General features: G+C 44.0%; 1 protein-coding gene across 1 annotated transcript; it reads left to right on the top strand.

The window, feature by feature from the left end:
• The first annotated feature begins 7234 nt into the window (after positions 1-7234).
• On the top strand, positions 7235-26931 carry PIGV (phosphatidylinositol glycan anchor biosynthesis class V). Its single transcript, XM_074305699.1, has 5 exons — positions 7235-7301; positions 18698-18869; positions 21190-21294; positions 22252-23382; positions 24546-26931. Exons 3-5 carry the CDS (start codon positions 21217-21219, stop codon positions 24825-24827), a joined length of 1491 nt encoding a protein of 496 aa, XP_074161800.1. The 5' UTR covers positions 7235-7301; positions 18698-18869; positions 21190-21216; the 3' UTR covers positions 24828-26931.
• Positions 26932-27879: the final 948 nt, after the last annotated feature.

Raw genomic sequence — 27879 nt, 5'->3', positions numbered from 1 at the left:
CCTGAGCAAAGAACTTATTCCTGATTGCCTCTCCCTAAAAAAACCAAAACAGAAAACAAAATCAAAATGGAATAGGATTCTGGGAGGATTTTAGTACTGGAAGTACTAAAGAAATAGAATTCTTCTGTATTTGACTAAATCTAAAATCTTTTTGAAAGTTCCCATGGCACTAGTTCACATTTTTAGAGTTCTTTAAGGTTCATTCAAGCTCTTTTCATACAATAGATAATTTTGTCCATTGTGAGGGAAGTGTCAGTTTTTTAGGTTGAAGAAAGGAGAGATGAAGTGATCTGTCCAGAGTCACAGAGCTAGTAATTATGGGAAGCAACTTTCAAAGCCAGGTTTATGACTCCCAAGTCCAGTGCTGTACACATGGTCTTAAGCTAGACTGTGTGTAAAAGAAAGAAACTTGGAATGATGAAATCTCTCATCTCAGGTCATCCCAAGATTGGGGATGTTATTGAAGCCCAGTCAAAGGAGAGGTCTCCAAGTAGCTGGAGATCTGTTTTCTTCTGCCCCAGAGGGCAGATCCAGGAAACATGGTTGGACTTGGCAAATCAGGTTTGATGCCAGAAAAGATGCCTGAATAATTTAAACACCTGGAGGAGTCCTCCTCATTGAAAGCTTCAGGCAAACTTTGGACGACTTCTTGTTGTCCTTCACTTTCCAAGAAGATCATGACATCAGGGTAGCCAAGAAACACAAACTCAGAGAGATAAAGTGAACTAGCTAGGGTCACACAGCAAGTAAATGTTAAAATTAGGATTCACTGCCATACTATTCCTCCATAGCTCTTGTGGTGGTTGTTGTTTTTCCATGTTCTTAAAGACATCAGGAAAGGGATGCCATGAGTTGGATCTTAGAAGAATATTTTGTTTAGGTTGGGGTTGGACGAAGGATTTTCTAAGGCTCTTCCAAATCTGAGACCTTGAACCCAGAAAGGTAAAGAAGGTAACTTCAGTTCCTTTGCCTGATCGAAAGGGCTAGAGAGAGCGATCACTGTGTGATTATGATCACAGGAAATACTCAGAATTTTCTCTCCAGGACTCTCTTCTTTGGTGTAAACAGCAGTCAGCTATTGAGCATCTATTGAACACAGCCCTGTCCTGAGCACAAAGCTGGAGGAGAAATAAATATTAAAAGTCTATTTGGGTACAAAGAATGCTTACAGATGGCATAAATAAGCACAAAGGGTAAATTCTATGAAAATAGAGAGGGGTAGCTGGGTGGTGCAGTGGATGGAGCACCAGCCCTAAAATAAGGAGGACCTGAGTTCAAATATGACCTCAGACAGTTAACACTTCCTGGCTGTGTGACCCTGGGCAAGTCACTTACCCCCAGTTAAATTAAATTAAAATTAAATCAAAATAGAGGCTTTGTCTTCTTAAAGAAATGATATTTATTAAGTACCTACTACTCGCCAGGCAGTCAGTCTTAGGCCCTGAAAATATAAATTAATTCATAAACATTAAGCACCTACTATGTGCCAGACACTGTCCTAGGCACCACTCATAAAAGACAGAAAAGGAACCAGTCCTTGCCCTCACTGAACTTATATTCTTCTCAAGGGACAATAGCATATTAAGGTTTACATAGTGTACTATGGTTGGCTGTTACCTTACAAATGATGAAGTAAAAGCAATTTATTAAATACTGTGGGCAAAATCAGGATAAGATATTTAATTATTGTTGAATGTGGAAGGGAAGCTACCCCCACCCCAACTTGATATAATAAGGACTAGAATTTAATATAACATTGTAAGGTTTGCAAAGCACTTTACAAAGCACAACAATTTTGGGAGGTAGGTGCTATTATTATGTCTGTTTTACAGATGAGAAAACTGAGGCAGACAGAGGCTAAAGTGAGTTGCCCAGGATCACATAGCTGGTAAGTGTTTGAGGTCACATTTGAACTCAGGTCTCTCTGACTCTGATCCATCCCTGGTGCTCCCCAGCCGCCTGCAGTCACAGAAGGTCCAGACTCCGGTACTCATGTTAAGAGATGACTCTGTCCTGCTAGAAGACCTTTCTGATTGAGCCAGAAGAGAACGGTACCTTTGGCTGGGGAAACAACTTAGTTACACCTTTGGGGCTTTAAAGGGACAATCTCTAAGGATCTCAGGGCAGTTTGAGACTAGCTGAGACTGCTGGCAGAAGCTGCCTGTGAAGAGATAGGAGGTGAGCAGAAACAGGAGGGAATTTCTCTCTCTCTCCCCCCTCTCTGACTATTCCCTCAGCTCCACATCAACCATGAGGTTTTGAAAGGGACCAGCAGGACACACACATTAGAGACAGACAGCCCAAAGGAGGATGCAGCTTCCAAGAGCATGCGAGAATCAAACTGTGACATCACATTTCTTTGATGTCTTTTTCCATTCTATGAATGAATGAATGAATGATTTTAGTTTTTATTTATTTTTAAAAATAATAATAGTTTATTTTTCAAAATACATGCAAAAATAGTTTTCAACATTCACCTATGCAAAGCCTTGTGTTCTAAATTTTTCTCCCTCCCTGTCCACCTCTTCCCTCCACTTGACAACAAGTAATGCAATATAGGTTAAACAAGCACAATTCTTCTAAGTATATTTCCACATTTATCATGCTGCACAAGAAAAATCAGATCAAAAAGGAGGAAAATGAGGGAAAAAAAAAAAAGCAAACCACAACATCTAAAAAGGTGAAAATGATAAGTTGTGATCCATACTTAGTTCCCACAGTCCTCTCTCTGAATGCAGATGGCTCTCTCCATCACAACTCTATTGGAATTGTCTTGAATCACCTTGAATTAATCATTTTAAGGGACTGGGAAGTGGAAGGGATTTCAGAATAAAGGAAGGCTTTCTGGAGGAGGTGAGATCACATGTGACATCTCTAGGGAGGTTCTGGCCTAAGCACTTAAGAACAATATGCTTAGGGGTTGGAGAATTAAATTTGGAATGAAAAGGACTGAAGTCTCTGCTCCACCACTTACCTTCTTGGCCCAGTCCTTTCTTTTCTGTGAACCCCAGTGTTTTCTTCCAAAATTAGAAGCTCAGATTGGCCTGTCACTTCCAGCTCTAAAAGCTTATGATTCTAGATTCAACTCCATTACTTCCTAGCTGAACTGGTCAGAATGGATGAAATTAAAGGTCCAAGGCAATGCAGACATTATAATGTTCCGAGAAACATTGAATCACTATTTCCTGCATTGATGTGAAATGAAGTGGGAAATCGCCGGGTAAGACAGGGGGGCTTGTGGGTCCTGGCATGGAGGGGCTTTCTAGTGAAAGCATCATTCTTGGGGATCCCCGAGGTCCCTGCAGCTTCCATCTTAACTGCCAATTCTAAAGTACAAAGAGCCTCCTCATCTCCTCTCGGTAGCCTCTAGCATCCCAGGTTTCCAGGTTTGCTGCTGAAATGACAACTAGAAGATGAAGGGGGGGATGGGGGGAAACAGAGCAGAAGGGTAATGGGGTGGGTAGTAGAGAAGGAAAGGAAGGAGAAATAATGAGGGCACCCCAGGGCATCTGAGCAGCGCTACCTTCACAAAAGTCACAAGCTTTTGTACCCCTTAAGTAACTCCTGTTCCTTTTGTAAACAGATCATTAAGGGAATTTCCTATGGCCAGAAAATACCCTGAAGACTAGCTCTTCCTCTCGGTGGACACACATAACAAGGGCAGTTCATTGTCCCGGATTTTCTCTGAGCAAACTACTAAACAGTAAATAACATTTCTAAGGAGCAACGTGGCTTGATGGTTGGAGGCTAGTTTTTGAGCCAGGAGGACCTGGATTGAAGCTGTGCCTCTGACATGGGCTGGCTGTGATCCCACTCTGAGCCCCCAGCCATTCTCCAAGATGCCAAGTTCACAGAATTGTAGGTTGGCACCCAAGGTAAGGACCGAGTGATTGAATAGACTGTCACCCTCGTCCAGCTTTGAGTAAGGATGAAGTGAGATTAGGTCTCAACCAACTAATCAAAGTCTTTTATAGTAACAATAGCTAATTTAATGTTGCCAGGTGGTGAAGTAGTTTGAACACTGAACTTGAAATCAGGAAGACATATTTTTGAGTTCTAATCCAGCCTCAGATAGTTACTGTGTGACCCTGGCCAAGTCACTTCACCCTGTTTGCCTCAGTTTCCTCATCTGTAAAATGAGCTGGAGAAGTAAAAGGCAAATGCTAAGAAAACCCCAAATTATGTCCCAAAGAGTGGACGCAATTGAAAATAACTCAGAAACAAAATATTTATATAGGGCTTAAAATGTGCAAAATACTTTATATACATTAACTCATTTGATCTCTGCATCAACCCTATGAGATACTAATATCCCTACTTTGCAGACAAGGAAACTGAGGCTGAAAGAAGTTATGGTTTGCCCAGGCTTACACATCAAGTAAGACTCTGAGGCAGAATCGGAATGCAGGTCTTCCTCACTCCTTCACTCACCACCTTGGATGAACTGGCATGGGTTAACAGGGAAAATATTTGGATTACGTCCTGTGGGTCCCCTATAAACCAAAGACAAGTCCTGGACTAGTGTATTAGAGCATTGCAGAGGTTTGGGAATTACCATCAACCCCTGATGTCACGTATCATCTGGACATCCTCAATTCTGGAATGCTCTTCCTCTGTTCTGACTCCTGACCTCCTGGCTTCCTTTAAGTCCCTGCTAAATCCCACCTTCCATGGGAAGCCTTTCCCAATCCCTCTTAATGTGAACACATTCCCTCTGCTACTAGGAAGTATACCAGATGATTGTGAAAAATCATAGTTTTACAAACTTTAACCCCCAGTAGAAATATGAATAGATATTTTTGTTCGGGCTCCTTGACATCTCAAGGCCCCCGAACTCCAGACTTCTGTCTTCTTGCTGTCCCAAAGACTTCCAGAGTATACCAGAGCTGGGGGAGAGAGCTGATCCAGACCCCCTCCCCTTCTCATTCTAAAATACCCTCACACTTGAAAGAGATGAAGCCTTTGGCTAGGTCGGAACAAGGCCCGCCACAACTCACATTGTTTTTCAGAGCAGATAACTGAAACCACAGAAGGGTTGAAGATCCCCAGAAATTCACCAACACCGAAGGATTTATTATCTATTTCCTTTAAGGCCAGGACAAGGTTGCTTCACCAGTTTCCGTTATAGGGGTGGGAAGGGACTCCTCGTTGGATATGAACTTTTTTTTTTCTTCTTTCTCTTTCCCCCATTTTTGCAGTTCAGTCATTTCAGACTCGTCCAATTGTTTGGAGCCCTTTGTGGAGTATTCCTTGCAAGTAGTTTGCTGTTTCCTAGCAGATTTGTTCTTAGCTCTTCCTGACCCCAGACCAGTGCTCTATCCGCTGCACTACACACCTGCCTGCCTCTCTTTTCCTCCACAGGGGGAATTTTATTTAAGGCAGTTTTCCGTCTGAGGGAGAAAAGTCCCATATTTACCCTTTAATGTCTCCTACAGAGTCCATGCCCCCTGCGGGCTGACTCTAATAAAGAAAGTCTTAGAATCCCTCTTTTCGAGAGGGAGACAAGAAGATATTGCTGAGGCCAGATCCTATATTATCTACCTCTCCCAGGGGCAAGGCCAGAGCAGAGACCTTTAGGACATGGGGGGAAGGGAGGAGGGAGGAGGCTTCTTAGGAGACCAATTCATCTAACCAGAGAACGAGAGTGGAAAGAACTTCTGAGGTCAACTTCAGAGACTATTTTACAGATAAGTAAACGAAGGCCTCCAGAGGTTAAGTGGCTTGGCCAGTTAGGAACCATAAGAGGGAAGATTTAACCCAGGCCATGTGTCTCCAAATGTCAGAATGGGGGTGTGTGGGGGAAGGGATAGAGGGAAATCTTAGAACCCGGGAGGTCAGAGCAGGGAGGGTTCTGAGAACCCAGGAGGTCAGAGCCAGGAGGGCCCTTAGAACTCAGGATGTAAGAGCTGGGAGGGCCCTTAGAACTCAGGATGTAAGAGCTGGGAGGGCCCTTAGAACCCAGGAGGTCAGAGCTGGGAGGTTCTTAGAACCCAGGAGGTCAGAGCTGGGAGGGCTCTTAGAACCCAGGAGGTCAGAGCTGGGAGGGCCCTTAGAACCCAGGAGGTCAGAACTGGGAGGGCCCTTAGAACCCGGGAGGTCAGAGCTGGGAGGGCCTTAGAACCCAGGAGGTCAGAGCTGGGAGGTTCTTAGAACCCAGGAGGTCAGAGCTGGGAGGGCCCTTAGAACCCAGGAGGTCAGAGCTGGGAGGGCTCTTAGAACCCAGGAGGTCAGAGCTGGGAGGGCCCTTAGAACCCAGGAGGTCAGAGCGGGGAGGGCCCTTAGAACCCGGGAGGTCAGAGCTGGGAGGGCCTTAGAACCCAGGAGGTCAGAGCTGGGAGGTTCTTAGAACCCAGGAGGTCAGAGCTGGGAGGGCCCTTAGAACCCAGGAGGTCAGAGCTGGGAGGGCTCTTAGAACCCAGGAGGTCAGAGCTGGGAGGGCCCTTAGAACCCAGGAGGTCAGAGCTGGGAGGGCCCTTAGAACCCGGGAGGTCAGAACTGGGAGGGCCCTTAGAACCCGGGAGGTCAGAGCTGGGAGGGCCCTTAGAACCCAGGAGATCAGAGCTGGGAGGGGCCTTAGAACCCAGGAAGTCAGAGCTGGGAGGGTTCTGAGAACACTGCTTCTAAGGGGAAAGGGGGTTTGAGGACATAAAGTGGCAAAGCAGGGAGAGGTCTCAGGGGTGACTTATTCTACCCTTCCCCTATCTACAAGTGGGAGTTTCAGATGCCACAGAACCAGAGACAAGGCCCAGCCCATGAGGCTTGGCTCCTGCCACAGGCCCCCACTCCGCTTTTGTTACGTGGGAAGCTGGGTTGCACACTGAACGGAGCCCCAGGCTTGGATTGGGGAAGACAAGAGTTCAAATCCTGCATCTATCAGCTGTGGGACCCTGGGTACGTTACTTCACCCTGTCTGCCTCAGTTTCCTCATCTGTAAAATGAATAGGAGGAAATGCCAGACCACTCCTGTACCTTTGCTAAGAAAACTTCACATGGGGTCACTAAGTCAGACATGACTAAAAAAACGACTGAACATCAGCTTTTATTGGGGGGTGGGGGGCGGGGTGAGGAGCGAAGACCAGAAGGATTAGGATACAAGGAAACACGATTTTCTTCACAAGCAGCTCCCGCCCTCTCTCATCCAGCTCGCACAGAGTCAACATGGCCGCCGGGTTGGGCGGGGGAGGAGGTGGTTAGGGTGGGGGAAGGGGCGGGGCCCGGCCCTGAAGCCTGGGCACGAGGAGGGTGAGGCTGGCGTCGACGTAGCGTAGAGCGCAGGCGCGACTTCAGGAACCCGGATGGAGGTACTGTGGGTCGGAGCGGAAGTGGTGGGAGAAGGCCAGGGGTGGGCGGGGAGTTGATTTCGCATGAGAGGTGGAGGGGGATGGGGGGCACTTAGATGAGAGATTGCCTGCTCCTGTCCCGCGAACTGAGGGCTCTGGGTAGGGGGCTCTGGGCGTAGAGGACCAAGGAGCCCCGTCTCCGGTCTTACTCTCCCTCCTCTCTCCCCCACCTCCAAAGCTGCCCTTCTTACCCCTCTTCTCCGGGCGAGCGAGCGACAAAATTCCCGGACGCCCCCGCCCCCACCCCAGGGAAGAAGAGGCTACTGGATTATAGGGCCAAAAGGAACTTTAGAACTAAGGATGAGAGAGCCGGAAGGAACCTTAGATCAAGGGATGGAACTTTAAAACACGGGGTGGAAGAACCGGAAGGACTTTCACACAAGGCATGGGAGGGCCGGAAGGAACTTTAGAGCTGGGAATGGAACCTTAGAGCACGGGCGGAAGAACCGGAAGGACTATTAAACAGGGAATGGGAGGGCCGGAAGGAACCTTAGAACGGGGAGGCGGGGGGCGGGGAGAGGAGGGAATTGGAGTTGGTAAGCCGGAAGGAGCCTTAGAACGGAGGATGGGAGAACCGGAAGGATTCTGAATTAAATTGGGCATGGAAGGGCCGGAAGGAACCTAGAACAGGGAGTGGGCAGAGCTGAAAGGCGCCTTAGAGATGGAATGTCAGAGCTGGGGCTGGCTTCCGGCGGGAAGGAAGCGCTAGGCCATGTGGTCTGTGTCCCCGTTTTATAGATGGGGAGCCTCAAAAGAGGCGGCAAAGTCAACAGCAAATCCGTCGTTGTGGCCCGCTCAGGGAGAGGGAGGGTAGCACCGGCAGCGAGGGGCCGCTCTTGTGAAGAGAAACAAAGAACAATCCTAAAAACCACCGCTGCCCCACGGTGCAAAGTAGTAAACCCTGAGGCCCGGAGTCCGTGCGCAGTTTTTTTCTTTTCTGAGCGCTAGAGCAGCGCCTGACACGTGATCCTACGGATGTGCGGAGAGAAGGAAGATAGAGGGCTCTCCTTTCCTCGGGGTCTGGTTCACTGCTCCTTTGCTGCACAGCCCCGCGAGCCCTTCAGTCTCTGAGAGTCTAGCCAGGAACAAATGTGGTTGATGCTTTTTGGAAGCAGGAAGTTGGAAATGGGAGTTTAAAGTTAAAAGTTCTCGCTTTGAGTTCCTAACCCTGGAGGACTTTTCCAAACTTTAGTGTTTGCGAAATGGGAAAGAAATCAGATGAAAGCTCCCACTAACTGCGGGACCGTGTTCTCTTGTGCCTGTCTAGGCCTCAGCCTCCCTGTGTGTCACAGAGTTAGACTGGCTGATGCTCTCTGAGATGTCCGCCGGGCCTCAGAGATGAGATGTGTATTAGACGGTATCTGCAGCGTGGAAGAAGGACTTGGAGATTAATTTGTTTCAGCTGCCCTGCTTCCCATGTGATTAAGTCTCTGTTTGGGGCTCATTCTCCTCACCTATAAAATGAGGGGGTTGAGCTGGATAATCTTGGCCCAAGTGTGATGAGGCCGTATCAATATTATAACTTATCTTCTTTCTTTTTTTCCCCCTTCCCTCCCTTCCTCCTTTCTTCCCTTCAATTTCTCCCTATCCCTCCCTTCCTCCTTTTTTTTTTTTTTTTTTTTTTTTTAAACTTTGTTATCTGTATGCCTCATATAGAACTCACTCGGTTTGGCTGGATCTGTACAGAGTACAGAAGGAAGAGGGGAAGGAGAAAGGCTGAGATGGCCAGTGTTCCCCCAGGCTTTCACAGGCTTGCTGGGGGGGGGGGGGCAGGGAGTCAGGGAAGATCCCCAGACTTATTTTAAAGCACAAAAAGCGAAGCTGGGGCCTGCCCCCCAGCAGCCTTTCAGCCCTTGGAGCCAGACGGAGCAGTGCTCCCAGATTCCCGAACTGATGTTGCTCTGGGGGCGGGGATAGGAGTGGAGGGTTGGGGGGAGGGTCGCACACATTTGAACTGGATTTGCTTGCACCCAACCAACTTATTCTCTATTCCTCCCTTGCTGCCTTCCCTGCCTCAAGAAGATGGAACGAGCTGAAGGCGCCCCCTTGTGTCAGGCAGGGAGCACTGGCTTCTTTCACTGCATTGAACCAAACCACTGATTACTTCCAGTTATGCCCTGTGCTCCTTAAAGTGCTTGGGGCAGGGGAGTGACAAAGGAGAAGACTGGGTCACTCAGTGGGTAGAGGGTTGGGTCTGTGGTCAAGGAAGCCCTGAGCTGAAATCGGGTCTCAGATGTGTGACCTTGGACAAGTCATTTAACTTCTGTTTGTTTGAATCTGTGGAAAGAAATGGCAAATAATTGTAGAACCTTTGCTTAGAAACCCCAATCAGAGTCAGGCTGGATTGCACGGTAGCAGTGCCTGCTGCAGTCACCTGGCTTCCAGGCTGATCCTTGCTTCATTCTCCCAGCCTCTGTTGCCCCCCTGCTGAGTATAAGCGATGTTTCTAGAGTATTACCGCAGTGTGCTTGTAAAATTTTAACAACTGTACCCTTGGGAAAGAAAAAAAATATCTGGACACATTTCTTTCATTTATTTGTTTGTTTGTTTATATTTCAACCTCATAATTTTATTGATGAGAAAATAGAAACATTGCTTACAAACTTTTGGGAAACGCAAGTGCATTTAACACAAGATTCGAGAAATAATTTAATTTCATATGCCTCAATTTCCTTATCTGTACATTGGGTATACATATACCTCTACAGGCTACATAGTTGTTTTGATACAAGTTATCTTGAAAACTTTAAGAGCTATAAAAGCCAATAATTGGAGAAATTTTGCCAACCATCCTGGTAGATAATTTTTTTTTAATTTTATAATTATAACATTTTTTTTGACAGTACATATGCATAGGCACTTTTTTTTTTTTTTTTTTTTTTTTTTTTTAACAACATTATCCCTTGTACTCCCTTCTGTTCCGAATTTTTCCCCTCCTTCCCTCCACCTCCTCCCCTAGATGGCAGGCATTCCCATACATATTAAATATCTTATAATATATCCTAGGTACAATATATATGTGCAGAACTGAATTTTGTTGTTGTTGTTGCAAAGGAAGAATTGGATTCGGAAAGTAAAAATAATCTGAGAAGAAAAACAAAAAACAAAAAATGCTCACAGTTTACACTCATTTCCCAGTGTTCCTTTTCTGGGTGTAGCTGATTCTGTCCATCATTGATCAATTGGAATTGGATTAGCTTTTCTCTATGTTGAAGATATCCACTTCCATCAGAATACATCCTCGTACAGCATCATTGTTGAAGTGTATAATGATCTCCTAGTTCTGCTCATTTCACTCAGCATCAGTTCATGTAAGTCTCTCCAAGCCTCTCTGTATTCATCCTGTTGGCCATTTCTTACAGAACAATAATATTCCATAACATTCATATAGCATAATTTCCCAACCATTCTCCAATCGATGGCCATCCATTCATTTTCCAGTTTCTAGCCAATACAAAAAGGGCTGCCACAAACATTTTGGCACATACAGGTCCCTTTCCCTTCTTTAGTATTTCCTTGGGATATAAGCCCAGTAGTAGCACTGCTGGATCAAAGGGTATGCACATTTTGATAACTTTTGGGGCATAGTTCCAGATTGTTCTCCAGAATGGCTGGATTCTTTCACAATTCCACCAACAATGTATCAGTGTCCCAGTTTTCCCATCCCCTCCAACATTCATCATTATTTGTTCCTGTCATCTTAGCCAATCTGACAGGTGTGTAATGATATCTCAGATTGTCTTAATGTGCATTTCTCTGATCTATAGTGATTTGGAACACTGGAAATAGTTTCAATTTCATCATCTGAGAAATGTATGTTCATATCCTTTGACCATTTATCAACTGGAGAATGGCTTGATTTCTTATAAATTAAAGTCAATTCTCTGTACATTTTGGAGATGAGGCCTTTATCAGAACCTTTAACTGTAAAAATGTTTTCCCAATTTGTTACTTCCCTTCTAATCTTGTGCAAGTTTTGTTTGTGCAAAAGCTTTTTAATTTGATGTAATCAAAATTTTCTATTTTGTGATCAATAATGATCTCTAGTTCTCCTTTGGTCACAAATTCCTTCCTCCTCCACAAGTCTGAGAGGTAGACTATCCTATGTTCCTCTAATTTATTTATGATCTCGTTCTTTATGCCTAAATCTTGGACTCATTTTGATCTTATCTTAGTATGTGGTGTTAAATGTCTATCTGGACACATTTTAAAATAATTCATATCATTAACACTTTAAGTCTAAACAATAAAACAATATATCAGTGGGGTCCTATTGTACTATTGAAAAGTTAACCATCAGGAGTTGGTGGTTCAAGCTACCTCCAGCACACTCTACAGCTCTGACAGACCGTGTATCTTTGAGAAGTTTGAGTGCCAGATAAGCTTAATACATCCTCGTGATTTCTTCAAATTGTTAGGATATTGATAAGATTCTTTTTTTTACTTCATCCCCACACTGCTGGTCACTTTAGACTCTTAATGTTTCCTGTGCCAATTATCCAAGCTGGACCCACAGAACTTAACCAGGGTGCTTTTTAAAGGTCATTCTTTACCATGAGACGGTGCAGTTTATTTTGGTGACCAGTGCATGAAATAGTCTTTTTTTGTTTTGTTTTGTTTTGTTCATAAGAGTCGGCATGACTTTTCCACTTAAGTTTGTATTGGTAACTTTAACCAGGGTGGCTTTGTGGTGCAGATCTTCCCTTCCCCATTGTAATTTTCCAAACCATACAGCAGATGGCTAAGAGTTTTTGTGTCGCCAACGATTTTGTGGTCCTTCAGCACCTGCCTGTTTCTTTGCTCTCCTTATCACTTAGAACCTTGATTAGTTTACTTTTGAGAATTCTGAGAGAAACACAACCTCTAATAATAATAGATTTTTATAATTACAAAGCACTTAAAAACTTACTATTACATTGTAACTTAGAGAAGGTAATACATTATGGTCTCCATTTTATAGAAAAGGAAACAGATTCAGAAAAATGAAATGATGTGTTTAAAGACGTACATCTATTGATGATAGAGAAGGAACTTTCTTTACTTCAAGCCTTGCATTCTCTCCTATACTTTATTTCAGGTTCTATTTCTTCTACTTGCTTGCTAGTTTTGTGAACCTGATCTACGCATATCACTTCTGCCTCTGGGCCTTAGTTTTCCATTCAGAATGTTAGAGGGTTGGGATACATCAGAGGTTTTTAATCTAAGGTTGGTCCATGAACTTAAAAGCATTTTTTAAAAATAACAATTTCCACGTAATTGGATTCTTTGATTATTGTTATTCAGCCATGCTATTCCTTGTGATCCTAAGGACCATATGTCAGTGCTGTACATAATATTTTCTTTTTTTTTTTTTTTTAAATTTTATTTTATAATTATAACATTTTTTTGACAGTACATATGCATGGGTAATTTTTTACAACATTATCCCTTGCACTTACTTCTATTCAGATTTTTTCCCTTCCTCCCCCAACCCCCTCCCCCAGATGGCAAGCAGTCTTATATATGTTAAATATATTACAGTATATTCTAGATACAATATATGTGTGTAGAACCGAATTTTTTGTTGCACAGGAAGAATTGGATTCAGAAGGTAAAAATAACAGTTTACATTCATTTCCCAGTGTTCCTTTTCTGGATGTAGCTGGTTCTGTCCATCATTAATCAATTGGAATTGGATTAGCTCTTCTCTATGTTGAAGAAATCCACTTCCATCAGCATACATCCTCGTACAGTATCATTGTTGAAGTGTATAATGATCTTCTGGTTCTGCTCGTTTCACTCAGCATCAGTTGATATAAGTCTCTCCAAGCCTCTCTGTATTTCTCCTGTTGGTCATTTCTTATAGAACAATAATATTCCATAACATTCATATACCATAGTTTACCCAACCATTCTCCAATTGATGGACATCCATTCATCTTCCAGCTTCTAGCCACTATGAAAAGGGCTGCCACAAACATTTTGGCACATACAGGACCCTTTCCCTTCTTTAGTAGTTCCTTGGGGTATAAGCCCAGTAGTAGTATGGCTGGGTCAAAGGGTATGCACATTTTGATAACTTTTTGGGCATAATTCCAGATTGCTCTCCAGAATGGTTGGATTCTTTCACAACTCCACCAACAATGCAACAGTGTCCCAGTTTTCCCACAGCCCCTCCAAATAATATTTTCTTATGGCAGAAATTAGATATGGATCCACACTTAACACCATATACCAAGATAAGATCAAAATGGGTCCATGATTTAGGCATAAAGAATGAGATCATAAATAGATTAGAGGAACAGAGAATAGTCTACCTCTCAGACCTGTGGAGGAGGAAGGAATTTATGACCAGAGGAGAACTAGAGATCATTATAGATCACAAAATAGAAGATTTTGATTACATCAAACTAAAAAGTTTCTGTACAAACAATACTAATGCAAACAAGATTAGAAGGGAAGTAACAAATTGGGAAAATACTTTTACAGTTAAAGGTTCTGATAAAGGTCTCATTTCCAAAATATATAGAGAACTGACCCTAATTTATAGAATCAAACCATTCTCCAATTGATAAATGGTCAAAGGATATAAACAGACAATTCTCAGATGATGAAATTGAAATTATATCGACTCATATGAAAGAGTGTTCCAAATCATTACTGATCAGAGAAATGCAAATTAAGACAACTCTGAGACACCACTACATACCTGTCAGATTGGCTAAGATGACAGGAACAAATAATGATGAATGTTGGAGGGGATGTGGGAAAATTGGGACACTGATGCATTGTTGGTGGAGCTGTGAAAGAATCTGGCCATTCTGGAGAGCAATTTGGAACTATGCCCAAAAAGTTATCAAATTGTGCATACCCTTTGATCCAGCAGTGCTGCTATTGGGCTTATATCCCAAAGAAATACTAAAGAGGGGAAAGGGACCTGTATGTGCCAAAATGTTTGTGGCTAGTGGCTAGAAACTGGAAAATGAATGGATGGCCATCTATTGGAGAATGGTTGGGTAAATTATGATATATGAATGTTATGGAATATTATTGTTCTGTAAGAAATGACCAACAGAAGGAATTCAGAAAGGTTTGGAGAGACTTACATGAACTGATGCTGAGTGAAATGAACAGAACCAGAAGATCGCTGTATACTTCAACAACAATGCTGTATGAGGATATTTTCTGATAGAAGTGGATATCTTCAACATAAAGAAGATCCAACTCACTTCCAGTTGATCAATGATGGACAGAAACAAATACACCCAGAGAAGGAACACTGGGAAGTAAATATAAATTGTTAGCACTACTGTCTATATACCTAGGTTACTTATACCTTCAGAATCTAGTACTTAAGGTGCAACAAGAAAATTGGATTTACACACATATATTGTATGTAGGTTATACTGTAACACATGTAAAATGTATGGGATTGCCTGTCATCTAGGGGAGGGAGTAGAGGGAGGGAGGGAGGGGAAAATTTGGAAAAATGAATACAAGGGATAATGTTATTTAAAAAATTACTCATGCATATATACTGTCAAAAAATTTTTTATAATTATAAAATTTAAAAAAGGAAAATGTGAGATATATACAAAATACTGTATATCCAAAAAAAAAAAAAAAAATTTCTTGACAAAAATACTGAGTGATTTGCCACTTCCTTCTCTAGTGGATTAAGGCAAATAAGTTAGGTGACTTGCCAAAGTAAGTATCTGAAGCCACATTTGAATGCAGGTGTTCTGCAGGCCTGGGACTCTATCCATTGTACCAGCTACTATCTGCCCTTCTCTTTGGTGTTATGATGTGCCTTATTTTATGCATTAAGAGATGCTCTGAGAAGGGACATTGACAATTCCGAAGGTCAAGAACCCCTGGACTAGATGATCTATAAGGATTGACTTTGATTCCGTGAAAGGGAAAACCTTGAAATGGTGGAGACCTGTGAAAGGGGACAGTGAGCCTGGTTGAGGAGTTTCCTCGCAGAGCAAGACTCCGGGTGAGTTTCAGAGGCACTATAGCTATTTAGCATTTGGCATCCTTAACACAACAAGGATCACAACGAGTTGTTCTCCTTCCCTCTCTCCAGCTCACAATCTAAAAACAGATGTAGAAACATATGTAGACATGGAGACACATTTATAGCATATTGCCAAGCCATTTATTTTGTTCTTTTGCTAGGAACGATTTGGGGAGTTTGGGAATTTGGGTGTTGTGAGAAGCAAGGATGGGCTGGGTGCCTGGGCTGGCAGTGCTGATGAGCTTCCCCAGAGTCATAACAATGACACCTCCTTGGAGGTGGAAAGCACTTGGTACTTTGCAAGATGTTTTTTTGTACATTCTCTAAACTGAAATTCATGAAAGCCCTGGAACTGAGGGAGGACAGGCATTATTAGCCTCATGTTCAAGATGGGGAAACTGAGGCACGGGCATTAAGTGACTTTCCAAAGGTACCACAACAGTTAAGTGGTGGAACTGGAATTCATCCTTAGCTCTTCTGTCTACAAGTTAGGGGGATAGAATGCCAAATTTTGTGTCAGAAAGATTGAAGTTCAAATTCTACCTCAAACACCTGTGTAACTTTGGGGAAAATCATTTAACCTATTGGTCTGAGTTTTTGGGAGTAATTATAGCTGTTTCCTTAGAGAGTTGTTTTGAAAATCAAATGAAATTTTAATGCACTTTGCAAATCCTAAAGCCCTATATAAGTGATAGTTATTATGATATTAATAAATATGATTAGAAATACAGGGTTCTTTGCTTTAAAACCACCTTTTTATTGCAAATTTAATTTTTATAATATGTTATAATCTTAATAATCCTCATCAAATACAAATACATTTTGCAAAGTAGATTTTTGGTTTGTTTTGTTTCTCTAGAATAATAATGTGTAATATTAATTAGCATAAATTGTAGAATTAAACCTTAAATAAAACCATTAAATATGAGATGTCTCCATTTGGATTAAAATAATAATTACATAAACTTTATACCAATTAGGAAACACGTAATAAAGTAACTCCTATATGCCAGGCACTTTGCTAGACTCTTAAGGAATACAGAAACAAAAATAAAACAATTCTCATACTTAGGAGTTTACATTCTATTTTAGTAAAAAATGCAAATATTTATAAAATGTTCAAACTAAAGAAGAAGAGGCCTTGGTTCCTGGGAGAATGGAAGAGACAAGAGAAGGAATGTCACATATGAGAAATGGCAGCCTGGAGATCAGTTTTGCTGGATTGGAGAGTCCCTGAAAGATGGTGATGTAAAAAGTGTCAGAAAAGTTCAGCTGGAGGTGATTGTGAAGAGGTTTCAATACCAAACAGGCGTTTGTGTTTGGTACTAGAGGCAATAGAAAGCTGCTAGGACTTCTGGGGCAGGGCAGTGACATGGAATATTTTGGCACCTGTGAGAAAATTGACTTAGAAGTGACAGAACAGTTAGAAGGATTTGCTTTTTTTGTTGATGATAATTACATTCATTTATCTCTAGTGGGAGAGAATGAGGAAGAAGGCTAGAGTATAAGGGATTTTTGAGATTCCTGTGTCCAAGTCCGGTGTTTTCTATCCTGTGCTGTACTTAAGAAAGTTTTCATTCTTTTGAAAGGTTATTGTATGCTTAAAGACTAGGTTATGCTGACCCTGCTATTCTGCATCCTTTTGTGTCTTCCATATTTTGATGGTGGTGGTGTCATTTTACTAATTGCTATCCTCCAATTAAGTTCTTTATACTCAAATTTGGAAGTGTTGGTAGGTTCTAGATTTTTGCTATATTACAAATCCATTATGAATATTTTGCTAACAAAGAATATAATCCCAGAAGTGGGATTGTTGGGTAAAGCAGTATGATCAGTTTTGTGACTTTTATTGGAGATTGCTATATTTGTTATCTAGTCATTTTTCAATTGTATCCAGCTCTTTGTGATCTAGATTTTCTTGGCAGAAATACTGGAGTGGTTTGCCATTTCCTTCTCCAGGTTATGGTGAAGAAACTGAGGTAAACAAGGTCAAGTGACTTGTCCAGGATCTCACAGCGTTTCAGACTAAATTTGAACTGAAGAAGATTTATCTTTCTGACTGTCTGTAATTGCCATATTATTGCTTTCCAGAAAACTTATACTAGTTTGTTGTTCCACTGTAACGTGCTGTTGTCTCCAGAAACTGCCGATCGCTCTCTGGTCTAGAGGAGAGACTTCTTCCTCCAGAGAGCCTCCTCAACTCTGGCCTACCCTCTATCTCTCGAGTGCTGCTCTCTTTTATCTTCCCAGAGAATGGGCGTGGGATAACGCAAGGGCTTCTGGGAAAAATTACTTCAACCAATGAACTTGCTCCTCCTAAGCATGCAAGCTCCACCCCCAGGAGTTCACAAGTAAAACTCCCAGTAAAGGCCAGAACTAGAGAATTGTTAAGTACCGATTTAGCACTTAGTAAGAACCTAATAGCTCATTATCTCATTAGCACTTAGTAAGAACCTAACATTACACCATAATATGAATACCTATTTTTTTTCATTGCCCTATCACTATTGAATTTCACAGACTCAGAAGCCATTTAGTTCAACTAGTACCTTTATAAGTTTCTCCTCAATGGATCTTACAAGTGGTGATCCAAATGTTTTTATTATTTTAGACTATTTTTTGCCATGGCCATTTGTACAACTACCTCCTAAGTTTTTCACTAGATTGCCCAGTCCTATAGAATGAAGAGTCTGGGGAAGGGCAGTTTCCTCTTCCCATCCATCCTCACACTCAAAATCTCTTCTCTAAATTCCCAGATCCCAAAGAGTTAACCATTAAACACTACTAAAGCAATTAATAAATACTTATTAAGCCCCTGTTGTGTTAGATGTTGGGCTACAAAGACAAAATGAAACCAGCTTAGTTCTCTAAGACTTCACCAGAAGCTTATGGGAAGTCACAAGTATCAGCTGTCTCTTGTGGCAATTCCTAGGACCAGAGTAGAATTGAGAGTGATCCTGGGAATTGAGCCCACTGGGTGCTCTCCCAACTCTGACTCTCACTTGCTAGGTAGCCCTTGGTTCATGTGGGTGTCCTGGTTTTTACATTTAGATTCTATCTAATTATCCCCACAGTTGAGGGAATAGGTCCTCTGTTCTTCTTTTCAGGGATGTAGGATTTTGTTGTTAGAATGGGTCCTTTCTCCCCTACAGCCAGTCTTAGCTTTTCTGTTCATTAGCTGATAGTCTCCTAGAGAGGCCATGGTCAAACTTGCTGGCCGTGTCATCCTGCTACTAATGAAAGCCAGTCTGGACAGCAGATACTCAGTTGTTACCTAGTGCACATGTGGAGTCTTTACGGCATCACACAGGCTCAGAGAGGCAGGCTGCTACAGTTAAATTGTGTCCTTTGATTTTAGGGAAATGCCTCTGGACTTCATCTGTGAAATCAAAGGGCCTGACCTGAAGGCCGATGGGCACCCCTTCCAGCTTTAACTCTGGTGCCGTGGAGGTTGGAAGTGGAAGAGACCTCTGCATCCCCTGAGTCAGCTAACTCATCCCAGCAGAAGCATCCCTACTCTAACATTCCTGGTGAGTGATGGTCTTTGTGGAGAGGTGTGGGGAAGGCACTACTTCCTGAGGCAGCCCATTCCATTTTAGGACAGTCATAGTGTAAGAAGTTTTTCCTCACACTGACAAGCCTACACTTAGCCCTGCAAAACTTACAGCTTGATAATGCTTGCCTGTTAGCCCTGGCCTAGCCTTAAGGCACCCAGGGCAGCCAAAGAAGGGCTTTAATGGAGAACTTGGCCTCCCATAATTAGGTCTATTCCCACCAACATAGAATGAGAGGAGGCCAAGTAGAGGGTGATATAACAAGAGCACTGAGCTGGAGACCTTGGTTTGAGTACCAGTTCTGTCATTTACTACTTCTCTGCTTTTGGGCAGACCATTTTGGCTTGATGTTAGGGGATGGGAGAGGAACAACTTACTAACAGTTATGGGTGAAAATGGGTTGCCTTGGAATGGAGTTGGTTCTCCCTTATTGGAGGCCAAATGGACTCTTGTCAAATATGTTGTAAAAGGGACTGAATGGTCCCCACAAACCCTTTCAGAGTCCCTGGCTTTCTGTGATTCTGTTCCTTTGGGCCTATACTGCTTTCTCTTTTTTTTTTTTTTTTTTTTACCTGAGGTCCTGGACCTTTCTTTTGCATCTATCTCATTCTTTCTTGTGTTATAATTGTGTATCTTTCTTTGGGAGAGAAAGTGATGTTGTGGGGAAAAAAAACACCCAACAACATTGGATTGGACCAAGAGACTTAATTTTGAATTACAGCTCTATACTTTTTAGCTTTCTGACTGTGGGTAGTCACTTCCTGCTTTGGGAAATGAGGGACTAGACCAGATGAACCCTCAAGTCCCTTCCAGCACTGCTAAATCTTTATCTTTCTTAATTTCCTCATCTGTAAAATGGAGCTAAACGAATAAATTCCTCGTAAATCTTAAAGTGCTCTATAAATGTGAGATTCTGTCATTATCCCTGACTCATCAGTTCTTCACACATTGGCCCTAATGTCTACTAGGGACTTCACAAATTTTTGGTGAAGTGAAAATCCCTTCCATCACTCAAAGTCTATGATGGTGGTGTGTGGTTCCAGCCCATCTGGGGATAGTTAAAAAATTGATGACAGGCCTGTAGCCCATGTGCACTAGATCTCCAGACTCTCCAGGATGGCAGGAAACCCCAGCTTCCTGGAAACCCACTATTCTGGGTGGGGTGGGGAGAGCACTCTCCATGCTGCACCCAATCTCTTGTTCCAAGTGTTCCTTTCTGTATGGCCTGTGTGAGGCTGGAATAAGCTTTCCCTCTGTTTTGGGATTTAGGGGATTGGATTTTGACCATCATTATCATCTCATTCTCAACTTTTTCAGTGGGTTTCTCCCTCCTATTATTATTTTATATTTAATGTTCCACACATTCTTGCCCAGTTATTTAAAAGAATTTCTTTTGAATCAGAGAATTAGGATGGAGGCCCATTCTCTGTGGGCTTTCAGTAAGGTATCCTCTGTTCACCTCCAAAAAACAGACAATTTAAGAAGGATAACATGCCTCATCTCTTTCCTTGGCTAGGTCTCTACATTTTGAAAGCTTTTTTGTTTCATACACTCGAGAGATTGAATATTTGGGATAGTTATTTACAGTTGTTTGAAATGTTATTCATAAGTTTCCTCTGTGCCAAATAAATGCTTATTGATTGACTAGCCAATTATGGGTAATAGTTCAGTGGTGATAATGTTCTAGTCTCCATTTAGATTATTGGATAAGTTGTCTAGCATCTTTTGAGGTCTGTATTTGCAGTACAGACATCTGTCTTCTGGCTGTCCACAACAGCTCCCCAGCTTCTGCTAAATCATTCTAGCTACCTGGTAATATCTTGGTGATGATGATTTATATACGTTAAAAATCCCATCCCCCCCCTTTTAAAATAGAAAACACTTTACCCACAATCACCATTGTACTGTGGAAAGAGGATCATTTCCGGAGTCCAAGGACCTGGGTTCAGAATCCCATGTCAGGTGTATGACTTGGGTGACTTATGGTCAGTTACTCTAATCTCTTTGAGCCTCAGTTGTTTTATCTATAAAATGAGGAGGTTTGGCTAGACGACCTCTGATGTTCCTCCCAGCACCAGTTCTGTGAACCTCTGGAACCCTAGGGAGCGAAAATTTTATTATCTCCATTTTACAGCTGAGAAAATTGAGGTTTATACACATCATGACTTAGAGTTACATTACAGTACAGAAGAAGGCAGAGGCTGGCCTGTGAGTCTGCATTTCCCATTCTGAATTCTTGAATAGCTCTGGCTCCCATATACATGTCTCATGGCTGTCGTGCTCCATGTGATTTCAGATGCCCTGAACGTCCTGCTGAAAAAGGATGCAGTTTGGGGACCCGTCCCAGAGAGAGGTGCTGAGGTTTGCAGTGGTCTGCCGCTCCTGGACGTTGGTCCTCCAGGTCAGTGTCTGCTCTGGCCCTCCACATCTGGGCCCTCACTGAGTGAGCTTCATGTGGGCACTGGAGCTAACAGAGGCCTATTCTGGCCCAGGCCATTTCTGAGGTAATGACTCACATTCACTGTGAGAGACACGGGGCAGGTCTTAAAAATCCCCACTTTATCGATGAGGAAACAAAGTGGCTTCCCTGACATCCCACAGCCAATGAGGAGCCAAACCTGGGCTAAATACCTAGTCTCTGCTGACTCCAGTTTGTGGCTCGTCCCACACCCCATACACTCTGGTCAAGTGAGGCTTTCTTGCTCGGGTCAGAGAACTATTAAATTGTTAGTTGGTTGTTGTCCTTCGTTCTCAGAGCACCAAAATGACATCACTCTGTTAGAGTCGAGTTACATATGTCTGGCTGAGCTGACCAGTACAAGCTCAGAGTGCTCTGCCTTAGGTCAGACACAAGTAGTCCATGTGAACATTTTACATACCTCGTATTTCTTTTGGGCTAATTCAATCCTGCTTTGCTCATAGAGCATAGCCCCTTTGGAACATCTAGACAGCTCTGATGGTTAGAGCACTGAAAAATCAAAGTAGAAATTCTGCCTCAGACACTGGTTTAGCTGTGTAACTGAGCATGTCACTTATCTCCCTCTGCCTTGGTTTGCTCATCTGTAAAATGGGGATAAAAAAAGTACCTCTCTCCCAGGCTGGCTGGGAGAACAAAAAGATATTGTATGTGAAGTGCCTGGGATAAACACTAGCTTTATTATTATATATTTTCATATGGGGTAACTTTCTAGGAGAAGAGCATAGTGTGTGATGCAAAAAACAAAAGATATCACTATAGATTTATTAAAAAGAAAAAAAACTGCCTTTGGGGCTGGCACTTCAGCTGGTAGAGGCCAGCCGTGGAGCCCCGGGCCTCCGTGGAGGCTCCTCACCGGGTCCCTTTGGCTTCCCTCTGCAGGCCCTGTTCAATGCTGTCATCCCGGATCATGCTGCAGATGCATTCTCCCCACCCTGCCTGGAGCCTGCCGGCCTCGGGGACCGGTTGGTGGAATGGCTGCTGGGGGGCTTGTCACGCTGGGACTCGGAGCACTTCCTCTTCATCGCAGAGCATGGCTATGTCTACGAGCACAACTTCGCCTTCTTCCCAGGCTTCCCCCTGGCCCTGCGCGCTGGGGCCGAGCTGCTGCTGTGGCCCCTGCAGGGGCTGCTCACCCTCCGCAGTCGCCTCTTGTTGGCAGCGGCCCTGCTCAACAGTCTGTTCTCAGTGCTGGCTGCCCTGGCCCTCTATGAGCTGGGTTGCCTGGTGCTGCGTGGCCGCCGCCTGGCCCTCCTCTCGGCTCTGCTCTTCTGCCTCAGCCCCGCCAATGTCTTCCTGGCGTCGAGCTACTCCGAGAGCCTCTTTGCCCTGCTGGTCTTCAGTGCCATGAGCCAGCTGGAGAGGGGCCGCGACGGCCGGAGCGCCGTCCTCTTTGCCCTGGCTGTTGGCGTGCGTTCCAACGGGATCGTCAACGCTGGCTTCCTCGCCCATGCCCAGTGCCGGCGCTTCTTGTCTTCTCCGTCCACAGGAGACCTTCCCAGGGCCCTGTGGAGGCCCCTGAGGCTGGCGGCCTTTCTGCTGCTGACAGTTCTGGGCCTTGGTCTTCCTTTTGCTCTGTTCCAGCTCTACGCCTACAGCCAGTTCTGCCTGCCCCATGTGGCCCGCCTCATCCCCGAGCCCTTCGTACAGCTGGCCAAGGACAAGGGCTACCGGGTCCCAGGCGGCGACCAGCCCAGCTGGTGCGCCTGGCGCCTGCCCCTGGTATACAGCTACGTCCAGGACGTCTACTGGAACGTAGGCTTCCTGAGGTATTTTGAGCTCCAGCAAGTGCCCAATTTCCTCCTGGCGGGGCCAATGGCGATACTCGGGGCCTGGGCGGCCTGGACCTATGTGACTGCCAACCTCCGGCACTGCCTCACACTTGGACTTCTGAGCAAGGCAGGCAGGGGCGACGGGAAGCCTCCCTCAGGGTTCCACAGTCCCCAGGTGTTTGTGTACCTGGCTCACTCCACAGCCCTGCTGCTATTCGGAACCCTGTGCATGCATGTGCAGGTAAGGGGCCGGGCCAGGTGTGCATGTGTGTGTGTGTGTGTGTGTGTGTGTGTGTGTGTGTGTGTAGGTCTGTGTGCATGTATAGTCAGTGCATACAGAATCTCATTTGTGCCTTGCTACAGCCCTGTAAGGTAAGTAGGTACTATAGGTACTACTACCCCCATTTTAGAGATGAGAAAATTGAGCCTAGGAGAAGGGACTTGGAGATAGACCTCAGAAGCCATCCAGTCCAGCCTTTTCAGTAACAGAAGAGAAAGCCGAATCCAAGAGGTCATGACTTACCCATTTCCTGGTAAATCTTCAGAGTGGGATCCAGCTCCTGCATTTCTCCTGAGGCCCCCGCTTGGGTCCCAGAGCAGTGGAGGGAGCAGTCTTGGGAAAATCCCACTGGCCTCCAGTTGACCCCTCCTCAGCTTCGGTCTGAGCAAGGCTCACAATGAGTGTTTGTAAAGGTCTTTGAGATCTGCGCCTGAAAGGCTGGGGAGTACAGAATAGCATTTTGTGTTTGCTGGTGGATTAATCAGGAGGGTGAATGCCAGAGAAAGAAGGAGGGAAGCAGGCCAAATTGAGACTTGGCTCCCCACCCCCCAAGAAGGAAAAGGATGAACTAGAGGCATTCCTCTTACTCCCTCCCCAACCCCTCCCCCTTCTACCCTTTCCCCTCCATTTTCCCCATTTCCTCCTCTTCTCCCAGCACTCTTCCCTCCTCTCCTATCTTCTCCATCTCCTCCCTTTTCCTCTTTCTACCTCCCCCCTCCCCTTTCCTCCCTTTTCTCCCCCCTACTTCTCTCCCTCCTTCATCTCCCTCCCTTATCTTCTTTCCCTCCTCCTCTTCCTATCTCCCCTCCTCTCTCCCCCTGCCACCTTCCAGACTAACATGCATGTTTTGTATATCAGCTGAAATTGGGCCCTGTAGGATTTTTAGTATTGATTGACCCATTATTGTGGTGATACACTGAGGTTGCCTGGCTGATGTCACACATCTTTATAAAGTGGACCCCAAGCTCCATAGTTTCTCTTCCAGAGTAATACATTTGTAATAGGTGATACAGGGCTGCAGCAGCCCAGAGAGGCAATGAGGTACGTTAGGCCGAAACAGAGCCAGTTGGAGATGGTTACAACTTACATAAATGTGGTTTCCCCCTCCTTCCTGTGGTTTTCAGGTTCTCACCAGATTCTTGGGCTCCTCCACTCCCATTGTGTACTGGTTTCCAGCTCACTTGCTCCAGGACCGGGAGCCTCTGTTGTGGACTCAATATGCTGTTCCTGGGAAGATCTCTGCCATGCGCTCCCTGTTGGGACAAGGGGCCCCAGAGAATCCAATTTGGGGACTCGTGTGCAAATGGAGAGCTTGCTCTCCAGTCACGCAGGCCATTCTGGCCTATTTCCTCTCTTACTGGCTCTTGGGACTGCTCCTGCACTGTAATTTCCTGCCTTGGACGTGACCCTCAGCCCCAGAGGGCAGGCAGGCTAGGCTACAGACATTCCTAAGGGACTTGGAACAAGCAGGCTGAGTCCTGGGCCCATTTGAAATAGAAGTCCTCATCCACAATGCTTTCAAACAAGTTGGTTGAGATTTCCAAGGAAATGTTAGTCTTTGGACACAAATAGCAGACATTTAGGCGAAGGCTTTCTTACAAGTCTGAGGTGAACCTGCTCTGTGTGCTCAACCTAGCCTTTAAACCCAGCTCATTAAACCTCTCCCCTGCCCCAGGGATAGGCACTTCAAGACTTCCAGGGACTTGATTACCAGCACCCCTTCTTAGCCATTCAAAACTAACTAAATAACACCCACCTCCATCTTTGTAGCATCTCATCCCTGAGTTTCTAGAGAGAGCACTGGCCAGGCAATTCTTTGATAACCTTCATTTAATGAAGCTGGAAATCCAGCTGGAAATCCCCTGTGATGTTCCAAGAAGAGAGCCAGATCAAAAATGGAGTCTTCATTTTCTGATGGTATCCAGAAGGCTGGTTTGTCACCATCTTGCTAATTTATCACTTAATCACTGCCCTTTGCCAAGACTCAGTTTCCTTTTGTGTAAGTTAAGGCACTTGAAGTAAATACTATCTAAAACCCCTTCCAGCTTTAAATCTGATTATTTCATGACTAAGAGATCCCCTTACTGCTCTAGTAGGGCCTGGATACTGTGTAAACATTTAGAAGGAGCTCAGGAACATCTGTCTGAGGAGGAAAAGGAGAGAACTTGAACTGGGAAGAAGTGGACAGACCACATATCAAGAGAAATGTTTGAGGAACTATTTCAGGAAATGTATAGATTCTTACATGAGGAAGGGAGAAAGTACATGCCATGGGGACATAGCAGCCTCTAATACCACAATCTAGAAAAGCTGGACTAGATGGAAAATTATATGTCCCAGCAGCTGAAGCCTAGTGAAGCCTAGGAGGAAGTCAGGAGCATTCATCAAACGAGAAAACTCAGAGGGACCTTAGGGAGAAGAGACTGAAAGAAAATGGTAACAGCTGGAGGAAACAGGTGAGAAGCCAGACGTATAGTTGCTACAGATGACTCCCACATCACACAACTGCTGGTCATCAGGACCTGCGGGTCCCATTAGGAACTTGCACTGAACAAAACAGCTCATCATCATCCCTTTGAGTCTCCCCCTTGTCTGAGCACTTTTGTTTCTGCTCAGGGCTTCATCATCTGCCCAGTCACCCAGGATGCCAGCCATGGAGCCATCATCTGTCTCCTCCTGCACCGTCCCATCCCATCAGTTGCCAAGTTTTATCTGTGCTGCTTTCACAGTATCTTCCTATGTGCTGCATCTGCCCTTGTTCAGATCAAGTGTCATCCCATCTCCTCTGAAGTACTCCTGTAGCTTCTACAAGGATGTCTCTGCTTCCCAAGAATCCCTCTCCGTCCTGTCCCCCATAAGGCTTTTAGATGCCCACTCTTTTGCCCAAAGAGCTTCCAAGACTGTTGTGTCGAACAACAAACATGCTTCTCTGGTGCCCAAAGGATGCCACAGTCTGGCTGTAGCCTTTTCTATCTGGACTCATTTCATATCTCTCCCGGTGACACTCTCGACTTTCCAGGTAGACCAGCCTATTGGCCCTGCCTGGCACCTCTGTACAGATCGTCTCCCATACTTAAATGCTGGCATCCCTAGTATCTTCAAGACCCAGTCCAGCATCACTTCCTACTTGGTGCCTTCTCCCCAGGTTTAGGACTTCCCTTGCCCCAAAGAAGGTGACGTCTTTGTAAACCTCTTCTTTCCCTCCTCCACCGATCAATAGACTTCAGAATCTCCTGAGGACGGGGACCATTTTTTTTTTTTTTCTTTTTGTCTTTGTATCGCTGCCTTCTAGCACAATAATGCTTGTTGAAGCTTAGTCCCAGAAGGGAGTTGGCAAAATATACCTTCTCCCTTTCTTCATAAAGAGATGTAGAAAACACAAATGTCCAGTTTAGTTTATTGAGGTTTTTTTTTTTATTTATTCTTTTTTTATTCTTTGCTACTGTCTTCTGGGTAGGGGAGATCACCAGTAAAAATTCTGAAATAAAGATAAATTGGTTACCATTTTAATTCATCAGTTTTCTACATTAGAGGAGGCATCATAGCCTAATGGGAAAAGCACCACACTAGTAGCAGAATGCAGGAAACCTGGAATTCAACCCTTACTTGCCCTGCTTTCCAGCTGTCTTGATTATGGATTAATCATTCTACCTCCCAGGCTCTAACTATGTTATCCTTAAAACAACTAGCTTTAACAGTGGGTAGGGTATTGAACTGAAGAGTAAGGAAAATCTGAGTTCAGATTTTGCCTTAGGATTACTAACTGTGTGACCCTAGGCAAGTTAGTTGTCCTGAGGATCAGATGAGGTAAATAAAATAAAGTGCTTTGTCAATCTTTTTTTTTTTTTTTTTAATAGTTTTTATTTACCAGATATATACATGGGTAATTTTACGACATTGACAATTGCCAAACCTTTTGTTCTAATTTTTCCCCTCCTCCCCCACCATGGCAGGTTGACCAATACATGTTAAATATGTTAAAATATAAATTAAATACAATATATGTATACATGTCCAAACAGTTGTTTTGCTGTACAAAAAGAATTGGACTTTGAAACAGTATACAATTAACCTGTGAAGGAAGTAGAAAATGCAGGCTGACAAAAATACAGGGATTGGGAATTCTATGTAGTGGTTCATAGTCATCTCCCAGAGTTCTTTCACTGTGTGTAGCTGGTTCAGTTCATTACTGCTCTGTTGGAACTGATTTGGTTCATCTCATTGTTGAAGAGGACCATGTCCATCAGAATTGATCATCATATAGTATTGTTGCTGAAGTATATAATGATCTCCTAGTCCTGCTCATTTCACTCAGCATCAGTTCATGTAAGTCTCTCCAGGCCTTTCTGAAATCATCCTGCTGGTCCTTTCTTACAGAACAATAATATTCCATAATATTCATATACCACAATTTATTCAGCCATTCTCCAATTGATGGGCATCCACTTAGTTTCCAAT

The sequence above is a fragment of the Sminthopsis crassicaudata genome, chromosome 3 (assembly GCF_048593235.1).
Source record: "Sminthopsis crassicaudata isolate SCR6 chromosome 3, ASM4859323v1, whole genome shotgun sequence".
NCBI lineage: Eukaryota > Metazoa > Chordata > Mammalia > Dasyuromorphia > Dasyuridae > Sminthopsis > Sminthopsis crassicaudata.
Note: the sequence above shows the minus strand (reverse complement) of the source record. Positions and strands in the feature narration are given on the sequence as shown.